Below are 22,003 nucleotides of genomic sequence, written 5' to 3' on the forward strand. Positions count from 1 at the left end.
ATTATTCTCGTCGTCATTGTCTGTCGAAACGTTCTCACCATTAGTTTGAAAATTGCTCGTAATCGATCGAAAATTGCAATCAATCACGCATATGTTATCGGATTTGCGTCAAACATCCATCACGCATACGTTACACGTCATAATTAAGAAAGTGGCAAAAACGGAGGTGCAACCTGCTCGCCGCAAGACCGACCTGACTCCGTCGTCCGAGGTTCAACAGCGACCATATCTATTTTGACTGGCAATTTCGCTAATCTCTAGTAGCCTGCCACTGTACATGGACGTGGCTGATCGATGGACAGATGATCGAGCAATCGATAGCTTTTGTTCGTGGCTCGAAAGGTTAACCGAAGATGATGTTCCCGTAGAGCGTTGCGTCAGTGAGATAGAACTTTCACTAAACCACGAGGATCGTGCTCGTCTCACGAGGCAAAAAGTCTCGACCACGTTGTGGCCCGAGCATCGTTAAGGTCAATTACGGCGTTCTATTTCGTGGCCACACGTAGACGCGTTCCCTCGCGATTCGTCAAAGGGATCCGTCGAAAAGACGGCGCACGTCCCATTTCGAAACGAGCGTAATTAGAAGTAACGACGCGGCGAATAATTATGCGACGGGGGAATACTTGAGACCCGTCTCACGGCATATAAACGATGCCTTTGGTCGGGCTATGATTGGTATTAAAAGTGAAAATCATGTAGTTATCCGAGCCAGCTAACTACCGCATATTTTATCCGCGACTGGATCGCATTAATTTTCACATCGGCTTCACTTCATATTTCGAAGGACCTACAGTACGGTCCAAAAGTATTTCACCGGCTGTACTTTCTGTTTTTCAACCGGACTCGAAAACATAAAGCACGATAACATAAATCGTAGTTCATATTCATAGAAGCTCTTCTATTAACCCTTTGGGTGCATTTGACGAGTGAGACTCGTCATCTACTTGGGCGAAGTTACGGTGAATTTAAGAAGCATGTATTACTTTTATATATTAATTCATATAGTCACAAATTAAGTTCGTCATTGGCATAAAAATCTTGAAAAAGTACTCAAAGGGTTAAAGTCGAAAATGGATCTATTGTTAGGTGCTTTGACGACAGAATGTTTTTGACCGATAGTGTATCTTCTCACTTCTAAACCTTTTTCCCTATCTGCCGCTTAGGCTTAATCGGCCGAGTAATGTTATCGATTACAATGCTAATACGATGTGTTTAATTCATGCAGCTATCAATAACTCACCGGTAGAAGAAGCAAAGAAGATGGGGAGTGCCTTGCCGCCGCTTGCCTAAGACTAAGGAAGTGCAGTAGGGGGTCCTCCGTTGCCCTAAGCTCGTCCAGAATTCTCCGGGCTTCGCCATAGCTCTCCAGGTATTCCCAGTAAGAGTTCCAAAACGACCCAGGAAATAAGTCACCTGGTGACAGCGTTCGGGAAGGCTATTAGAAAAGGTATCGAGCCACAGGATAAATTTGATCAATTTCGATAACGATCGTTCCATTTTATAAACTTTACTCGGTATCAAAAATTTGAAAGGCTCGAGTGAACATCCTTTCGCTATCTTCTCTATACAACCCGTTTCCGTTCGAGGATTTCTCTCTCTTTTCAACTGGTGCTCGTCCGGTGGGGTCTTAAGCATCACGGAAGAGATGCTTCCACGGACACTCACGCACCGAGAGAATATGATTTACCATCGAATAGTTCGTTTTTCTCTGGACTCCATTATCATCAGACACGTCGTAGACTTCCTCGCGAGGTACAGCGCGAATTTATTTAAATGAAATTTAAATCAGGACTGCGAGCCCGAGGCGATGAGTACCTTGAACGATGACAGAAATACTTCTAACAAACATGCTCGAGGTAGTTGTGCGCATGTCAAAGTTAATACGCGTACTGATTTGATAAATAAATGTGTTTAGGAGCAATGATACCGGTAGAAGTCAGCGTGAATGCATTTACTGGAAGACACTCGCGCGTTTAGTCGATATCTTCGTAACCATCTTGCGTAAATACTGATATTTGTACTTATTAAATTTTATGCCATATTCTTAAATCGGATTTGCAATGATCTCGGACGATCAACGGATATCGATACTTCAGGATTCTTACGATCAGCATACAGGTTGAAGTAAAGACTATTTCTAAAATAATCATCCCGAGGAATGTCGAATTACGTCGCGTTCGAAGATACTCATCGGAAAGCTATTGGACTTGTTCATATTCGATATTTTCTGAGATGTCGACAAGGATCGAGTTTTTCCGAGATCGGTAGATTTCCATAAGACGATTAGTGTACTCACTCGACTTGAATGTACTGCCATCCCAATTCTCTAACGCGGTGCGGATCTGAAAGAAAAGAAAAGGAAGGTAGAATTGGTTCTTAAAATACAATGATCAAGATAGGGTAGAGGGAGGTATGTATAATGCATGAAGCATAATACTCGAATAAATCGAACTCGGTATACGGCAGTTTCGAGGCAGGAATCGGTCGGAAATAAACGGTTGATTACTCTGTTATTCGTGCTTCTTTTTTCGGTCAATACCTTTGGGAACAATTAGTCCGAGGAAGAAAAATCGACGATAAAGCAATCGAGGACGAGAAAAAACCGGGTATTATCCAATCGTAATAAATTACAGGGAGGAAAGATTCTGGTCTCGATATAATTTGAATAATCTAACCCTCTTCCAACTATATTAATCCCAAAGACAACTGCGGGTAAAATAAATTTATGGGCCATCGAATAAAAGGTAAATGGGATTGGTTCAATAAAATATTCAAATTTTAATGCACCGATCAAAACCGTATAGGAATATAGAGATGTAGGAACTTAGAAACGTGAAAATTGGTAAAGAACTCTTGCATGTGTTACATAATGTGTAAAGATTACGAGACGCGAGAAAATACCCTTAGCCGTAGTTATCTAGCGAAGAACACGCTGCTGTTAAAAAAGCCTAATAACGTTTCCACGGGGGAAAAAAGACGACGGTTAAAACGTAAAATCGTGACTGCTCGAGCTGACAGAAGCGTACGTTTAGAACCGTGAAAACAATTTTTCAACTTTACAACCTCGGGTTCTAACGTGGGGTTCGACGATCCGGCCGGCTCAAATGGCACGAGGCTAAATCACGTCCTCGAAACGAGCATACATTTTGTCTGTTGAATTATGACGCAGCATTACGTCCAATCAGGACATCATCGAGGGGAGCATATCCGACGTGAATAAGCTCGGTAGTCCTTAAGGCTCTTTCTATCAGCGAGCATTAAAGCGTCAGTCATAAGACGAGGGGAATCTTATTCGAATAATAAATAACGAATAAAACGGAAGAATAATATAGCTTATTGATCGCGACGAACAATTTATTTCGTTGAATCGCCATTCAATTAATCGTCCCAGTAATATTTTCACCGTCAATTATTCGCGACTCTGTTTAATGTTCCCTAACGCGTTGATCGACAGTAGAAACAACCGTGTCTCGTTGGGCACGCAGCATGAGTAATCGTAGGTATTAAGTTAAAGCGCTAATTATTTAGAATACGATCGATCAATTTTCAAATTCGAATTCGCTATTAGTTTGCAGTAACGTTATTCGACGTTAATTTAATCTCTCGAAGAATCGTCGCTCCGCTCGTCGGACAAACGATCCGATTGTGAACAGCTTTACAAAGAAGGTAACATCATACTCCGAGCCGATCGACTTTACAGATACCGAGGTAAATCGTAAAGCCTCGAACGACTCCCATTTAACTCCTTAAACGAGTAACATTGTCACGATGGAATTCACTTATCAGATATCTTTCCATTACGCTTAGTAAAGCAATAACGCTACACCGCGTAAGTGGCGAGAACGCTTGTAAGCAACGGCGTATCGGGCTCACGTTAATCGTCGCTTTAATGTTTAATTTCAACACGGTCGTAAAATCGAGAGAAAGTTGCGTAAATAAAGTACAAGTCACACGGTAGCCACGGGGTATAAATTTGCATTTCTTTCTCGAACGTCTCTTGTCGAATTTTCAACGATTTAAAGCGCAGAATTTCATTTTTAACATTTCATAAAGCATACTACAATGTCATTCAGGAATTTCATGCGGAAATTTAGAAACTTGTTTACACTGCTAATGACTTTCGAACCAAATACCTTTCCGCATTAAATCTCGCGACGAAAAGTATCCATCACGAACACCGTGTAATTACGACAAAGCCCGCCTGATGTCTGTCCCTTTCTTAATTGCCACGTTTTAATTGCTTCGACCGAGTCTATTAGCAATTTTAGGTACAGACTCGACGAGAAGATGGCTAGTTTGACCCATCCTCTGGCACGTGCTGGAGGGAAATGAATGGGATAGAACTCGTCGAGATGCTAGCTCGGAAGACGGGTCATCAACCTCTCTCTCTTATCCAAACCTTAAAAAGGCGGTCTAGAATTATGACCTGCTGAATCATAAACTACGCGATAAGGAATCTCGAATGGAGCGACGAAGCTCGTTTGTATCGTACGACGCTGTTTCAAAAAATTATATCCTCGTTTAATTTTCCAAATGCGTCGAAGAAGCGTTGAAAATATTGTCTGTAAAACAAGGTGGTTAACAATTCTTACGCGAACCGGGATAACCATCGTTCAGCAACAGATGTTACCAATTAACGATGACGTTTCGTCGCGGTAATTCGTGACATCCTGGTGGATGTGCTTGCTTACGGTAGTATTCATGCACGAATGTCTCCAACATATTTGCTCGTGTAATCAAATTATTTATCGATGAAGAATTACTACTATACAAAGATACAAGTAGACATACTTAATATACTCCTAAAATAGGGAGTTCCGTAAGATTTATTTTTCTTTGCAAAAATGTGGAGGCTTTAAATTATTAACACAGAAAAAAATTATTCAGCCTTTCACCCTAGCTGAACACCCTGTAGGCAGATTAGTAATAAGAAACGACCATCGTCTAAAATTAATAAAAACATCATACACACGATCTCCCATGACAGACTAATCGAACCGATCTCGATAAAGTGTTCAAACTCGCATCGAACGATCTTAATAGACAAATCCCATAAATCCTCGAGGGCGATACAGGGTATAAATAAAAGAGTGCGAAGGGGATTTAAAATCGGCAGGTATCGATCGTTCTAAGCCGGAATTCTCGAGCAATCGTTCGTTAGGTGTCTCGAGGACGGTGGACGATGGTCGTCGCGAGCAAATTGAAAAAAGGAGGATAAAAAAGGAGGGATGCGTGTAGGAGCCGACGATGCGTGCATCGCATTGTCACGAGGCTGTTGTCGTGTCACGGTGCGTCGGCGTGTCGATGCGTGTCTTATTGTCAGATACGTATCTATGTTAAGCGCACACGCGAGCGCGTCCATGCATTTATGCATCGAATTATACGGGCCGACGAACGAACATACACCGTAACCCATTCGTTCCCGAACGCTATTCCCGAGAGCCACCCAATCCTCGATTAATTATGAATTATTCATATTCATGAGAAGCGAGCCTAGACGACCAAAAAAAGGAACCACAAAGGAGATACACAGACTCGTTAAACTTTTTCCTGCGTCAAGATCGGACAGCCGGAGCTCACTATATTTCGAGCAAACATTATTCAAGATAATTACTCGTTCCGGAGTATACAGAGGCGGATGAATGAACTTCTAAAAATTTCTCATATTTCTGAGAAGTTTGCTACTTCGAAAAAATACAGTTAGAAATATGTAAATAGCTATAAGTAGGTAGATTCATAACTAATTAAAAATCTGTCCCATCTAATAAATAATTCAGTACGCGTAAAGATGCGTTACTCTATCAAATGAGCACATTTAACATAGTTAAGAATTTGTAAAAATAATCGAGTTTTGCCAAGATGGGATTTTTCGTTTCTCGAGGATGAAAATAGCGAGGCGAGATTATGAATGCATAGGCTAATAAATAGAAAGCCGGTGGCTGTCTAGGTCCATCGAATAGCGATAGATCATCGCGTTCGATCGAGCACGATTATCTTGGTGGATATTGCGAAAAAATTGCTCCCTCCGCGTTAATTTTTCCTGGCGTTTCTCTTCTCTCTTTTGAACGTCGGAGACGCATCTCTTGGAGGCGGTTTTAATTACACGTCGCACGATTCACGATCGTCCCTCTTCTGGCTGGATGTTCGAGACGACCAACAGGACGAGTACTCGAAGGGCGTGTACGGCGAAAAAAAGAAACAGGTCGAACCGGAGCGTTATTAGGCTCTATGCGTGGGCGTTGCTTCGATCCTCCCGTTATTATTTTATAGCCGCGTCGACCCAGTCCCTGTAACGAGCTTTTCTTTTTCCATTTCACATCGTTCAAAATTGTTCGTCGATAAACGAGATTCATCGATACACCTGCGTAAGCGTCACGAAAATGATCGTACGTTCCATGTTCATTGAACGATATCGATACATTTTCCTGTTTCATTTATGCAAACGACGCTATAGGTATAGGCATCTCATTTTCACCGTGGCTCCCACAGATAATTACATGTTACGCGATATTAAGGCGATAAACAACTTCTTTTTGTCCTTTACTTTCCGACAGCTACTAATATCGAACGATGAAAGGACCGCGGATTTGTAATTAGACTACCACCGACGTTTTTACCCTGCCCTTGATTGCCACCTGTCTTTATCGTTTCTTCGCGCGATAAACTGTGTATATTTTAGCTGTACCGCGCTTCTTATACGTTTTTTCCTATATTCTTTGATAAACGCGGATTCTTGTTTCCGCCTAACTCGTTCGATCTGGATTAGCAACCGATACTTACGAAGACGATTCTCGGTAATCTTATGGAGATCTTCTTACTCGCTTTAATGAGCAACGCTCGTTTTAATTGCTTCAAATCCTAGATAATAAAAATAATGAAATACCGCGGAAATAGTCAAGCTCTCTATCGGCAATTACCAATAGCCGACGTTGGAAAATGAGATTCAAAACGTGATGGATCTATTTTCCGATTCAACGGTTCAATCTCGATTCTATTAAATTCGCGGTACCGATCATCGATACTTCCCACGAGCTGATAGACAAACGATGCTACAATCCGGCTACGAAACATTAACCTCCTGAAATCGCATTTTCCAAAAAATGTATTCTTTGCAAGAGACGAAACGCGCCTCGTACACGTGTTCAGTCGCCGTCGTCGCGCACGCATACGCCCGGATGATTAGTTACGAGCGGTCGTCTTATGAATTACCCGAGACCTACGAACGGCTATTATACAGCGCCACGAACATCCGGCCAGGCTGTGTCCCAGGGGAATTGTAATCCTCCGGTGGTCCCGGAGGCGCGGACCAAGAGAGATCGTTCCGGCGTGCTCGATACACGAGCGAACGAACGAGATTGGAACGCCCTGACAGCGACTAATTCGCGGTGAGTCTCCGCGCGATTAAGCTCGACACCGTGCGCGCCCGCCGAGACAAAGGAGAACGAGGCGAGAAGAAATTAGAAATCGATAGAGCCAACTGGTCCCATTAGCGACGCACCCGAAACGATCCAACGGCCGAATCCGCGTATTTGTCAGCTCTGCCCGTTATCGTGGACGACGAACACACGAACGCTCGTCTCTCGAAAATAAACGTGCTCGTTGAAAGGCGGGGACACGCCAGGAGGTGATTAAACCCTCCAACCTCGAGGTAGTCTTATTTCGCCCTTTCTTCGATTCTCTTTCTCGAAACCGTGCCCCTCCGCCTTCTCTTTATCCTCGCGTTAAAAGCTCGCCACGTCACGGGACAGACGCGGGTTACACATAATCCGACCACGCTCTTTTTTCAAGAAGACGAAGCACCCCGTTGTCGAGGGGACTGAACTTTTCTCGGTGCGTACACTCGACGTGATATATACGAAGATCGGGCTTGCAATTTTGTTCGAACAAACTCTCCAAAGTTACAACCGAGTGTTTCTTTCCTTTCGTAACGAGAGAAATCCTCTTCGTCCTCTCTGGTTACTTCACTGATGAAGTACTGACAGTGATGTACGGTTATGAATCCGAGAGGAAACTCGAGTTCGCGAACTCGACTAACAAAAGACGATTAGGTTAACGGGATTCTGGGACGATGACGCATCCCGTGCGTCTTATTCTATTTATCGCCATTTATTGCACGCCTCTCGTGTCACGTGCTCAGAGTAATCTGTTATCGGCGGAATAAAATTGAGCGACTAGTATCGAAATGACCGAAAAAAAACTTTTGAAAACGATCAGGTATTAAAATCGTAGAATATGTAGCCAGTATTTTCTTCCTCGCCACGATATCCGACCTCGCGAACCGTTCCATCCGCGACACGACAGGTGAGGGAACTAGAAAATTCTTGCAAGCCGATATCGAGGTAAAGGACTTTCCCGTGTCGGGCAAAAATTAAACTGGAACGCGTCCGCCCCACCCCCGTCCAAGAAAAATGAGACACTCGCCGATGAAATCGAAACCATTCCCGGCGATCCGGTATCCCGAGTCCACTTTCCCGACAAAATGCCGCGACGATCATCCACTTTCCTGCTCCGCGTTCGTCGTCCCATCTCGGTCCCTTTCCTTTTCTTTTCTTTTCCTTCTTTTTTCTTTGCCTCGTTGACCCACGATCCCCTCCTCCCTGCTCTACTTTCTACGTCTCTACCTGTTTCTTTCTTTCGCCAAGAGACGAACGACGCCCTAATGCGAATAAAATTACGTATCCTCCAGCTCGTCCGCCATTACTGACCGCTCCATTCGTCGCTGACGAAGGTGGCAAGAGGAACTAACGCGTCGGTACTCGAGAACTCTTTGATCTCCGCGCGATAATGTACCCGCTGCCGGATGATTGCACGCCACTTAATTAATTTTCCAGCATTCTCCGGACTTCTTTTCCCTACCACGGAATGCGAGAGGTATCTTAACGCGCCATCTTCTGAATTTTCTGCGCTGGAGGATCATTCTTTCCTAGCCTTTTTCTCTCCCTTTCTCCGTCCGACGCCGATTACGCGTTTTTCCTCTCGCGTCCTGATTATGGAATCGCAAACGCGATTAACATTCATAACCATCAGGCTGGATTACGGACAATATTCGCCTGGCGACTTCTTCGAGAGAAGCCGGACAGCGAGAGGACACGAGCGATCGTTGGCGAAGCGGGCAGGGAACGTATTATGGGACACTTGCAGCGGACCGAACGCTAATGGAGTGGATCGAAGATGGACTAATCGTCCGTTTGATTTTAACCGAGAGATTCCAGAATCCGCTACGTGTTCGCTGTTGGTCCACTCGGCGATAACGCCGGATACGAAAGGTGGAAGAGGGCGTTGGTCCAAGAGTTGTCGCATTCCCATCGAATGGCGTGCGGTGCAGGTGCACGTGCGCATCGGGATGCAACTACTCTTCAACCGTCGCCATGACCGTGGTTACCGTGGTGCGTAGCGTTCCGCAAAAACGTAATTTACGGTCGTAACGTGTAACGAGAGAGAACAACAGAGACTGGAACGAGCTCGACCAAAAAGTGCCTCCGCGTCCTTCACCTCGAAATTCTACGCTCGATCAACGTTCAACACGTTCACGATAAAACTTGAAGTCTAAGTACATCATACTTTATTTGCTACTATGACCACAGAACAGCAATATGCACCTTTTACTCGCTCCTGCACTTTCATTCCGTAATCGCGTTGAGGCAACTACAGCTTTATGCAACTCCTCTTACTAACTTTATAAGAAATTTAGAAATATCACAATCTTGTATCATATATTGAAAATTTGTCTCGAGTTCGAAAATGTTACTAGTCCAACTGCTCGAAGAATCCACGTGATCCGCGGTACCGAAGAGTAAACAGAATCCTCCGCGAGTCGTTCCGTGTCCTCTCGGACAGAAAAACTCAGGAAGAGCGTCGGTGAAGGTGGAGCGAAAGAGACAGAACGAGTATACCCCGCTTTCCAGGTGCGCGATTGCTTCTAATTGCCCCCGCGTTGGTCCCGAGGTGCTTCCAAAGTGAAATTGCACCGCGACAGAGGAGACCGCGCGAACACTCGGCCAACAACGAGCCCGAATAAAAAAGCTACCGGGAACAGTACAGAGACTCCTGGGTCGTGATCCGCTTCAGAAACTGTCGGCGATTCGAAGCGTAATCACTAATTAACCGTGAGGTTTGCCGCTTCGCCGCGAGGTTTTGCAACCGGCATGCACCTTCGCGCGTACCTACGCCTCTGTAACTTGTTTTGCTCGCGTAACAACTCTTTCGCTTGGTCGGTAATAAAAATACTCTGCACTGGCAAATTTTTCCAAATGGTCCATATATTAATTAGCTTATGTAAGAGATACGTCTTTTGTATCTATTGTAGGAATAAAAGTTCAAATAAAAGAAGTGCTGTGCACACAACTTGGAGGCTTCGTGGGAAGAATAGAAAAATGAAATATCCTACATTACAAATTTCCTATGTCCTCAAATCCACAGACTTCTGCACCCCTCATGTCTGTACCCCTAGATCACCTATTCCTCTAGATCCCTAAACCTAAATCCGAAACCTAAATCTAAAGTAGTGACTCCAATATTAATGAAATGAAACTGTCGAACGACACAGGGGTTCGAAGAAGGCGATCCTCAATCGGGTTTCTCGCGCGCAATCTTGGCAAAAGCAAGCCCTTTTCACTTTACGAGGCCGTTGACGAGGCAGCGAAAACGTTCAGCAATCGTTCAGTCCAGTCGTCTTGTAAAAGTCAATATTTATGAGGGTGCTAACCACCGTCATCGCTCATCCCGACTCGTTAACCAGCTCCGCCGGCGTGGCTTTGTGTTTACATCCGAAGGACAGTCATCCTCCTCTTTATTGTCAGCCCTAAGAAAACACGCGTCCGGTGATGCATGCCGAGTAGCTGCTGCTGCATGCTTGCCAAGATCGCCTTATCAGCAGAGAGAAAACTCCACGAAACACGATGCATTTTCAACGGTGTTTTTAGTGAAAACACAACTTCGTTATGGGCTGTGATCGTTCTTGAAGATGTGGACGTTCAGTGTCAGAGTACGACGTTTAAGTTGCTGGACACGTTCGGTTTTCTCTAAATTATTTTCCTGGCTTGGTTAATGAGATATCATTCAAATTTATGACAACCTAATAACGTCAATTATTTCAGAAGCCGGAGTTTGATAGTAAATTTTAATCTCCTCAAATTACGACTATATGAATTTATGGGTCAATTTCGGAAAACAAAATTAATTTTTTAATTTATGTTTTTTGTTGCTGAGAAATCATCGTAGAATTACCCCGCTCAGCGTTGTCATAATATTGCCACGCTCTGCGTTGCTACATTTTATAGAGCCACGCTGAAGAAGAACATGGGATGGTATTATCTCGATAAGCTTCGATCATCTGTTCCCTTTTGAAAAGGTTATACGAACTGGCGTAATTGCGACACGAGAGAACAGAGAAAGGCAACGTGCTCGAAGTAACAGGTGCCGCTCACGAACTTGAATAGTGAATGGCTCGTGGCACGGTTCGAGTGCCGCCATCTCTCCATTGAAAGCCTAGTCGGCAATCGCTCACCGACAAGTCGATAAGAAGAGCCCTACTATTGGCGCATACCGATCAATTCTACGGGCTAAAGACCGAGGAATTTGAACTCGCGAAATACGAAGCAGGTCGAGTGCAAAATTCGAGTCGTCGATTTATAATAATCACGAGACGAAAATAAGGCGAAGTTTCAACATCGGAGCCGGGTGAAATTGTAAAGCGGCAAAGAACTTTCTCCGTGAAAAATTGAGCACTTTTTAACGCGTCGAGATTTACTTACCCTTTGGCAATGTTCGGCGGTAACGGCGGAGAGATCAGCTAACGGCTGAAATATGTCGTCGTGAAATTCCGGATAGTTTCGAGCTAACGGTCGAGCGTACAACTCTTTGGCACTGCACAGAGCTTCGTGATACTCTTCTTCGGCGTGCAGAAGCTTCTCCGTTGCTCTGTATCTGCGATCCGTATCTAGCAGCCCAGTGAAAGGAAACGTTATGTTATTTCTTCGCGAACAATCTTTGACTTAACCCGTTGGCTCGTAACATCGGCTAACACCGTGCAGGTCAAATGCAAGAAACACGAGTCACGTTCGTGTTGTGCATAATAGTCTACTATTTTGTTATCGTCGTGCTTTCATTTGTATTTTACGTCTTGTTTTACTCGAAACTCTTACGTAATTGGGGTTCTATGCGTGATGTTCTCGTATGCAAGGGGTCAACCGCGCTCCAATAGCTAGGGTTAAGACTTGCGGAATGAACTGCATCCTCTTACGAGACAACGCGTACAATAATGTAACGTGTTTGCATAAATAATCTACTTATCGGTTACGACGAAAAAAATGAAAAGGCTTTGACATCGATTGCTGTTTCTTATCGTAAAGTACAAGTGACATGCTCAATTAGGCCGAGTCAAAGAACATCGTGGCGAAACACCGAGTATTAACATAAACATGTCCGAACGAGGGTATCAACGAAGTAGTCGGGCAACTCACCTCCTATCGGATCATACTGTCTGCCGGAGTCCTCGATCAGTAAAACCTCGCCGTGTAATAATCCTACGTCGGCTGCAGGATCGACCTCGGCTCGGGAACCAGCTAGTAACAACCTAGGCCTACAAACACGGTACTTCAGCAGTACGGGTGCGACCACGGATGACACGGGTCCTGGAGAGACTCCAGCCAACTGCAATCAGATCAATCAAATCCTAAATGAACGTATACTGATAATATGCAAAACAATAGGTGAAAACTTTTAAATGAAAATTCGGACTTGTATAAATTTAAATCCCGAAACTCCCACATGTCCGTATTCTAAGACCTAGGTCCTTGTACACCCAGACTACCGTACCTCTGTATCTATGTCCTTGTACTCTTCTAGAGATAAATTTCTGTAAGAGTACATCCTTATCTCTACATCCTTATTCCTAGTTTTAAGAGTTAGTAAATGTTCGTTTGATCAGCAGAAAATATGGCCGATCCGAAACAGTTACTCGTCGAGATAGTACCGAGAACAGCGATTAGAAAGACCGGCATCCGATGTCGGTGTAAACTGCACGTCTCGTATCGTCGTAAAACGAGATTAAATTGCATTGTCCGTTAGTGTGCCAGCGATAATTGCCACGTCGGCTGGCGTAAGGTTACCGGCGAGGTCGCGGGTTAAGCATACCGGCTAACCATCGGCTAACTCGTGCAACAACACCATTACAATTTCGTTTGCTGGTTGGAAGATTGAATGCAGCTTCAAACTATTAAATCGATCGACACAGCTAGGAAGATTGCGCTAACATTGTAACCGTCCTAGCCATTTTCGAATATTAACCTTTTGCTATCTGACTGTTTTGTTCGGTGCATTCAATGTTGCAACGGATCGCTTTAGTCTTAGGTGATGGATCGAGCACTTCGATCATGAGTCGAAGTATCTCGAGTTCCTGACAAGATGGAACGATATCAACTCGAGGGTGATAAATCACGGAATTAGGATTTTTCCTGGCTGCTAGAGTCGACTTAAATCATCGTGAAGTGTCGAAGGGATGAAATCGGAGGGAATGTCACGGAGGGACTCTTTGTTCGCGAGTAATCGATGAATCGGGATTCTTTGTCCTCGATCGGCACGGACGATCTCGACGATACGATCGGTATGATTCGGAAGAATCCGGTAGTTTGCGCACTCGGTTCCATTGTACCGTTAATCATATCGAAAATTCTTACGGAGCTTCCCTGTTCAGGAATCCAACGCATTTCTTCCCTGATCCCTTCTGCACTCGGTCGCGCCGAAGGTAGCATTCTCGATTATCGAACACGCGTCCTACGGTGATTGAGCCACTACGTCAACGTCGAGAATGACTTCCGGTGCAAAATGTGCAAACGAATTTCCAATCACATTTGAATGGACCAAGCTTGTTAACCGAAGTAACACTTTGTATAAAGATGGAAATTCATACGAATTCGAGTGATAATCAGATACAGATATTTAGAGTCGAAACATAGAACATTCGTTCTCGTTTTTACGACGAGAAGACTCTTATTCCATTAAACCAGATATTCTATATTCGTGCACTTTATTTGCATGATTAACCTTGCTGATTATAATATCAAACGAGATCATAAAACGTCCCATCGATGCGGTATCTTACAATTAGACCTGAAACTTACAAATTCATGTACACGTAGATTGCCCAGGTGAAAATTTATAGTTTACATCCTTAACGAGCGTTATTACTGCGTTCACTGAGTAAAATAATTAAAAATTGATATTAAGTGTCACAATATTTCAACAATTACTATCCGGATACCGTAAGAACCAAATACTTTATGATCTTGCCCTGAATCTCGGAATGCGAGACACTGGTATAAACGAGTTGCTCGTCTGCTCTAATAAGGTCTTTTTTTATCCTTCAAATATTTATCGACTGTTACGACAACATTATACACGGTTGCCGAACAATTTTGCTACACGTCGAAATACGCTTCGAAAATTTGATGTAATCTAGTACAAAAATCACCGTTGGCCGAATATGTCTGCTCGAGGATACTCTCGGCAATTTATAATCTTGCTCTTCCGAATGTTTCGTTGGAAAAAGGAAGAAAAGCCACGAAACGAAGGTCATCGGTAAGAAGGAGAAAGAAACCCGCAAAGGAAGGAAACGAAAGGAAGGAAGGAAGGAAGAAGCGGAGAGAGAGAGAAAAAAGGACACACGAGTCCTTCGAGTAAGATAGGAATCGAGCGAAAGAAGGGAGAGGGAGAAGGAGAGAGAGAGACCGGTATAATTATGCAATTTAGATTCAACTTTACGATTCCGGTTTGGGTTTATTAAAAGCGAGAGTGGGCGTACGCGGTCTTCTCTCTTCGATCGGGAGTAGCTCGTACAAGAACCTGGTCGTGGATAATGCGTTTCTTGTATAAGAGAAACGACGGTGCATCTTGTTCGAACATTACTCTTTGCCGTATGAACTGATGAGAATCGTCGGACATTTACAAAGACGACTTATAACGAGCTATGAATTTAATCATTTATTCTTGCACGACTCTTTGCTCCGTAATCGTTTTTCTAGTCCCTCGGTTAGACCCTTACGTGTGTCGTATATGCCACGAAACATATTTTTTCCATGCACAACATACTTAATTCGCAAATTCAATTGCTAATAGTTTGCCTGAGGTATGTTTACATGGAAAAATGAAATTCGTACGTGCGCTTCATACGAATTGTAAATGGGTTTCAACCGGTAAGTAATTCAATTTTCCTTCCGACAATATTTGAATTTTAATCGAACGATTAAATGTCTCTACACCGTGTCGAGCATCTCTCTTGAACCAACCTGTATCGCAATTAAAAATTTGATACGTACCAGATGTAACTCGCTATCATCTTGACGTACACGCGATCGCTCTTTATGGATGTTAATATTAGGCTAACGATCGAGGCCTGTACTTTTTTTCATATATCACCTGGGCCAAACGGACAGCATCAAAATTACAAGTCTCTCTGTCGAGGAGATTCGAACCGTGCTCCTCGTAAACGGGCTCCGAAGAGAAAAACGACCGACGATCGAGAACGTTTCCACGACGGGAATCATTCGAGCCCCTGCTGACCGGAAATTGCTTCTAATTGCCTCGCAAACTTTCATTCTTTACGATGAATATCCGCGACTCCTCTCGTTCCCGATGTCGTTGATTAAATCCCTCACTAACGACCCCTCTCGGATTCCACTTTATCATCTGCCCTTCGTGTTCTCGTACCGTTTAACCCTCGCATCGTCGACAGCCGACGAAAATCGGTTCTTATCTACAGACGCGAAGTGCACGATCGATTATTTGAAGTGGGTAGTTGGGGATTTGGGGACTGAGATGTGGCGGGGTATGGGAATTTGGGGATTTGGGAATTTGGGAATTTGGGAATTTGGGGATGTGGGGATGTGGGAATTTGGGGATTTGGGGATTTGGGGATGTGGGAATTCGCGGACGTGGGAACTTGGAAATGTGGGAATTTGGGGATATGGGAATTCGAGGATATGGGAATTCGGGGATGTGGGAATTCGGGGACGTGAGAATTTGGAAATGTGGGAATTCGGGGACGTGGGAATTCGGGGATGTGGGAATTCGGGGATGTGGGAATTCGGAGATGTGAAAATTCGGGGATGTGGGAATTCGAGGATATGGGAATTCGGGGATGTGGGAATTCGGGAACGTGGGAATTTGGAAATGTGGGAATTCGGGGACGTGGGAATTCGGGGATATGGGAATTCGGGGATGTGGAAATTCGGGGATGTGGGAATACGAGAATATGGGAATTCGGGGATGTGGGAATTCGGGGATGTGGGAATTCGGGGACATGGGAATTTGGAAATGTGGGAATTCGGGGACGTGGAAATTTGGAAATGTGGGAATTCGGGGACGTGGGAATTTGGAAATGTGGGAATTCGGGGATATGGGAATTTGGAAATGTGGGAATTCGGGGATGTGGGAATTCGGGGACGTAGGAATTTGGGAATATGGGAATTTGAGGGCTTGAGAAAATATGAAATTCGCAAATCCAGTGACCGAAGGGTAAATATGGTAATCCACAAATATCAAAGAATGTGATTATTCTAAAAAAATGAACATGTCCAGTCGAATATTCGATAATTCCAACTATTATCCAAGCAATAGACTCGGTAGAACACTGCAGTGCACAGTCCACATTTGTTTTGGTTCGCAACACGTATACACTAACATCCTGTCCCTCCCAGCCTCATTACGGGACAATGAGCGTCGTTACATCGATCACAAGTCAGGCTATTCTGTCGAGGCGGAAGAGAACGTAGCATTTCGCGTGGCCACAGAGTCGCTCGATTAATTTCTCTTGAATTACTAGACAGAGAATTGCGGATTCAAGGCGAGAAAATGTTAATCGAACAATTTGTTACCGAGTAAGGTAATTACCGAGATCCGAGGCATTAGCGCGTTACTTATGGCGATAAAAATGGTCCAGTAAAGTACGATACGATCGGAACTAGAATTACAGCTATCGAGAAAATCTGTTCGATCTCTCTCTCTGTACAGGATCCACTGGGTGGGTACTCGTTCACGCAGAACGACGAGAACAAGCGTGATCCAGTGTACGATTTTCACGATTTCGACCTCCTAAAACGGTTTAAAAAACTACGCGGATTCCGTGTCAGTGGGTTAAGTGCGCAGACTAAGCGAGTGCTTACATTAGTTCGTGCGGTTTTATGAATTCTTACGGTGCCGTTAGTCGCGTGAAAAACAGGTATAGTTCTGCTGCTAAAGAAACGAAAGTGACGCGTGTGACCTTTTGGCACTTTTTGTCCGCTTAAAACGCCACGGTGAACGCTCAAGGCTAACCCTGAACGAGTAAACGTGCCATAAAAGTAACCAAACTTTAATTTCCCGTCGAAATTAGTGACGCCGTTCGAGCAGCATAAGGGAGCATTGTGCACCGAATACTCTAAGCTTTCTTAACGAAATTATTTAACACCTTGACTCTCTGTGGCGTCACCGAACGTGACGCACGTAATTGTTGAAATGGGGCACATATTCACTAGGATTCAATTTAGAGTTTAATTTCAATTCCTCCACCAATGATCCTCATATAGAAAATGTCCCTAACACTTCAATAATCTTTGTCCTTAATGTTACAACAATAATTAAGTCGCCCTGTCTGACGCACTCGCTGAGAAAATCATAAGTTAAGGGGTTAAGCAGTGCCGTTTCTCTTGCAATTCATATGATATTTACCATCTCAAGGTTCGCAGAATCACTCGCTGAAATATTTGTCAGAATCGCAAACTTCATCGTGTCATCTTTATCGCCCATCATTTGCCAAGTAAACCCAACAGAAAGGTGTTAAAACGTTTTAAAATTTATCCCTATTCGAACTCGTAGTTTAAGAATCAACAAAGAAGAACAATATAGCGACTCCAAATTCACGGATACGAAACTATTTCCAATAGTCTAAAATGTGCACAAAGATATCCTTGAATCGCTCGAAGATAGATCGCCTCGCGATAATATCAGCAAACAGGCGTGTACTCTGCAAATGAACAATCATAACGCGTTGCCGGGAAACGATTATTCGGTAGATCAACGTCAAGGTTCCGTCGTTAAAAGCCTAAAGGAGAACGCGATTAAACATCGCGCCTCAAGTTGCAACGATATGGAGAGGACAGGCTAAAAAATGAGGGTCTAATCCATTATCGGGCGTTCTTTCCTCGTTGCAGAACACAATCCGTTAAAGCCGTCGAACGCGGTGAAACCACCCACGCGAATCCTCCGTCCCGACAGCTACGTCCCTTTCCTTTTTCGATCACGAGGATCATCCTGCTGACCTAGAGAATCGAGTAGGCGTTTCCTTTTATTATAAGCGACGATTAAATGCAGGTCGTTTCGCCACGTCAGTCACTATATGATAGACTTTGAGACGTTGTAAATTGGGATCACTTTGGTACTGTTTTATTAACATTTACCCTCGTTAACTGTAGTATGGGATAGTTTTTGTTAGGTAGATTGACACGTGGTAGATCGTAGACCCACGCGTCGAATCTCAACGCGTCAGATATCCACCCATTGAAACTCAACGCGTCGAACTTCCGAGCTCCAAATTTCAACGCTCAGAGAACTTACACGCGTCAAATTTTCACATGTTAAATTTCTTACGTTGAATTATCATTTGTGCTGAATTTCTACGCTTTGGAGATCTGCGGGTCGAATCTCAACGCGTCAGATATCCACCCATTGAAACTCAACGCGTCGAACTTCCGAGCTCCAAATTTCAACGCTCAGAGAACTTACACGCGTTAAATTTTTACATGTTAAATTTCTTACGCGTCGAATTACCACTTGTGCTGAATTTCTACGCTTTGGAGATCTACGAGTCGAATCTCAATGTGTCGAACTCTACACGTCAGATATCCACCCATTGAAACTCAACGCGTCGAACTTCCGAGCTCCAAATTTCAACGCTCAGAGAACTTACACGCGTCAAATTTTCACATGTTAAATTTCTTACGTTGAATTATCATTTGTGCTGAATTTCTACGCTTTGGAGATCTACGGGTCGAATCAGTACGTGTTGGATCTCTACGCTGGAATTTGCATGCGCCAAATTACAGCACCGAATGTCTACGCGTCGAGTATCAATCGTGTCTAATCTCTGCGAACCAAATTTCCACGCGTTGAATCTTCAGGCGCCAAATTACCACGTATCGAATTTCCACGCGTCGTGTAACAACGCCCGTTAAATCTGCACGCGTCGAATAGCATGGTACCGCATTGTCACGCATCGTGTTATATCAAAAAAAGCCTACATAACCAATTCCAAGAATTTCCTGCTTTAACAGTCCGCTGGCAATATAACGCCAGCCTACTGTACCAGAAATGGCAGTCGGTATTGCTTAAAATTAGAAAGTGCCACGAATGTACTTGCGCGTACCGCGAAAAATCTATTCCCGAATAGGTTGGGTAATGTGCAACGCAACAAGACGACTCTTCCAGGAAATTTGCTTTCGCCTATGGGGAGAGAGATCAGTGGCCCCTGATTGGGTCATGCAAATTTAGACCGAGTGAACCGTCTATTCTCGATCGTATAGCCCGAACCGTGAAGAAGAGGATCTACGAAGAAAACGCGAGGCTGACGAGGACAATAGGGCCAAATTAGCACCACTTTGAACAATCAAACAAGTGTCGGAATAAACGGTCGGAAGGTACGTCGAGGATGGACCTTGACGGTTTACTTCGAATGGCCCACACTTTCCGAGTAATCTGCCTATTAATATCTTAATTTTAAGCATCGAATCGATCTTTTACGTCGGAGTGTCAGATTGCATCGCAAATATGCTACATAAAATACGTTATGCAATTCTTGCACGTTATCGTGCCTCAGAGAAGCGTATGTTTTATCGCGGTAATTATCCGACATTTGTCTACCTTCGATCGAGTCTGAACACGGACGGAGATTATTTTCTTGCGCGAACCAACTCATCCGTGAATCATTTAGCCATGGATTAAGCTTGCTGCGCAAAAGAAACCGTCCAGTTCGGGGTCACGTTAAATTTCTTGTCGCGCAGATAATAATCTTCGTGGCACTATTAACCCTTTCAAATATTTTTAATGAATGAATCGTGTACACGCGGAGTTACCTTGACACCCATAACGATTCTGATAAGGATAATCTGCTTAAGGAAACTAGTAAGTTAATCTGTACTGTCGTTAAACCACGGAAAGCAGAAAACCGTGGTGTAACGTTACGATAAACAAGGTCTGAACATGTGCGCTCCAAATGCAGGTCACTACCTCTGCCTAGGTTCTACTATTTTTGACTGCAACGTTACCACTTCTGAGATCATCCGATCTTCGAGCTTTCATGACTCTTTCGATATTCCTCCATTCTGTTTCTAGTATTAAAAACTTCGTGGACGTCATAGAGGACCTTTAACCTCGAGAGCCAATTGCCGGAAATACCGGTAAATCCGCGCTTCCTGCCTTTGCTTTCTTCGCGGTAAACGGCGTTGATTGCCCTGTTCCGCCGTGGCAAATTTGGGCAAGTGTCCTCGAAAGTTGAAGGTTTCTCCGCTGTCACGAGCTAGAAGTTTCTAACGCGCGAATTTCGCATTTCCCTTCTGGGTGCGAATTTCTGTTAGAAAATAGAAATCGACGAACGGTCGACCATGTGCCTTTTGTCATTGCTCTTTCTCAGGGAACTTCGCTGGGCCTAAGTGCCCTAAACAGCCATGCTAACGAGCATGGACACCTCAAGACGAGACCACTCTTATCACAGTAAAACATTGCAGTACTTTTTAAATCGCGCCCACTAGTTTATTTGGCAAACCTCACCCATTACCAATAACGTTCCTGATTACCTTACATTTCCCTAAAAGAAAGGCGTTGCAGAAGCGAAATCCAAAATTACAAAACTTTGAAACCGTGTCACGGTTTCGAAGGTATCACGCTCTACAAATCAAAGAGAATGACAGGTTGACGAGCATGTGCGTTGATCACAACGAGGCAGGAATTAATGCGACGATCGGGTCGAGAATCGCATCGGGAAAGCTTGTCAGGTCACGGAGACGTTGCTTGACGAGCGCGTAATGATAATTAATCGTTCCTCGGGCAACATGCGTGCACCAGATCGAATCGTTGTACGAATGAACAAGAAGCACGCGAGACAAGCGTGCGACCTTACGTCGAGATTTCGCAAACGAGCGCGTTCCAGGATCGTAAAAGTCGATCACGGGAACGAGTGACAAATTTAGGAAGAACGAGCGGAGTTTGCTCAACGTTCAGGCGTGAAAATGCTAAACGTTTCCACGAAAATTCGACGCTCGACTCGCTTTGGTATTCCGCGAGCGTAGCTGCTCGACTCTTGCCAAATCGTTCACCGACGAGGTGAAACGATCTCCGTTCCGCTTCGATGATAACTTTTTCAATTTTTCACTCCATAAACCGTTCGATTTTTATTGCGGTTCGATCGTCCGGCCTGTGTACCTCCTATAATCTGTAGAATAAACGTAGCGTAATTTATTAAACGATCGAAGGATACACGGCCAACTATTGGCGCACCCAGTTGCATTGTAATAATTTTATTTAACACGGAAGAAACGACCTTGTTTAATGTGGCACACTTTTATGCGAATTGTCGAGGATATCAATGTCTCGTATTTTAACTTAAGCTTTTCGTTTTATGATTTTCGTTGTAACAATCCTGTTACGGATTTTTTATATATTCCATCGTTATAATCCTGACTACCGTTACTGTTGGGAAATTTGTAAATTTGGACATGCGAAGAATGATATCGCTACTGGTTAGATTGTCCGGGCTTCGAGTACGCGAAAGATAAGGTATTCGACCCAGTTCACGCATTTGAATTCCCATATGCTGTTCTCACGGAGTTTTTGCCACAAATAAACTTCAGACATTTATGCACTTATAACGGATCGAAGTACATAAAATATATGCAAATCGTGGACTGCGAATTATGTCCGATAAAATGATATGGAGTATCCGAAACATTCGATTAAAATAAATGTGCACGAGTCAGTA

The 22,003-nt window shown here is 43.9% G+C and overlaps 1 protein-coding gene across 3 annotated transcripts in view; it reads right to left on the reverse strand.

Moving 5' to 3' along the window:
* Nucleotides 1-22,003, reverse strand: part of LOC100878281 (uncharacterized) — a 159,411-nt gene that overhangs the window by 113,130 nt on the left and 24,278 nt on the right. For 2 of the 3 annotated variants that reach the window (XM_076530341.1, XM_003699823.3), the window contains exons 2-5: nt 12,462-12,651; nt 11,754-11,938; nt 2,297-2,342; nt 1,241-1,413 (exon numbers count right to left, since the gene is read on the reverse strand). In XM_076530341.1, coding sequence (XP_076386456.1) covers nt 1,241-1,413; nt 2,297-2,342; nt 11,754-11,938; nt 12,462-12,651 — 594 coding nt within the window. The remainder of the gene's footprint in view (nt 1-1,240; nt 1,414-2,296; nt 2,343-11,753; nt 11,939-12,461; nt 12,652-22,003) is intronic. The other variant, XM_076530342.1, reaches the window with a different exon arrangement.

The sequence above is a fragment of the Megachile rotundata genome, chromosome 4 (assembly GCF_050947335.1).
Source record: "Megachile rotundata isolate GNS110a chromosome 4, iyMegRotu1, whole genome shotgun sequence".
NCBI classification, from domain to species: Eukaryota; Metazoa; Arthropoda; class Insecta; order Hymenoptera; family Megachilidae; genus Megachile; species Megachile rotundata.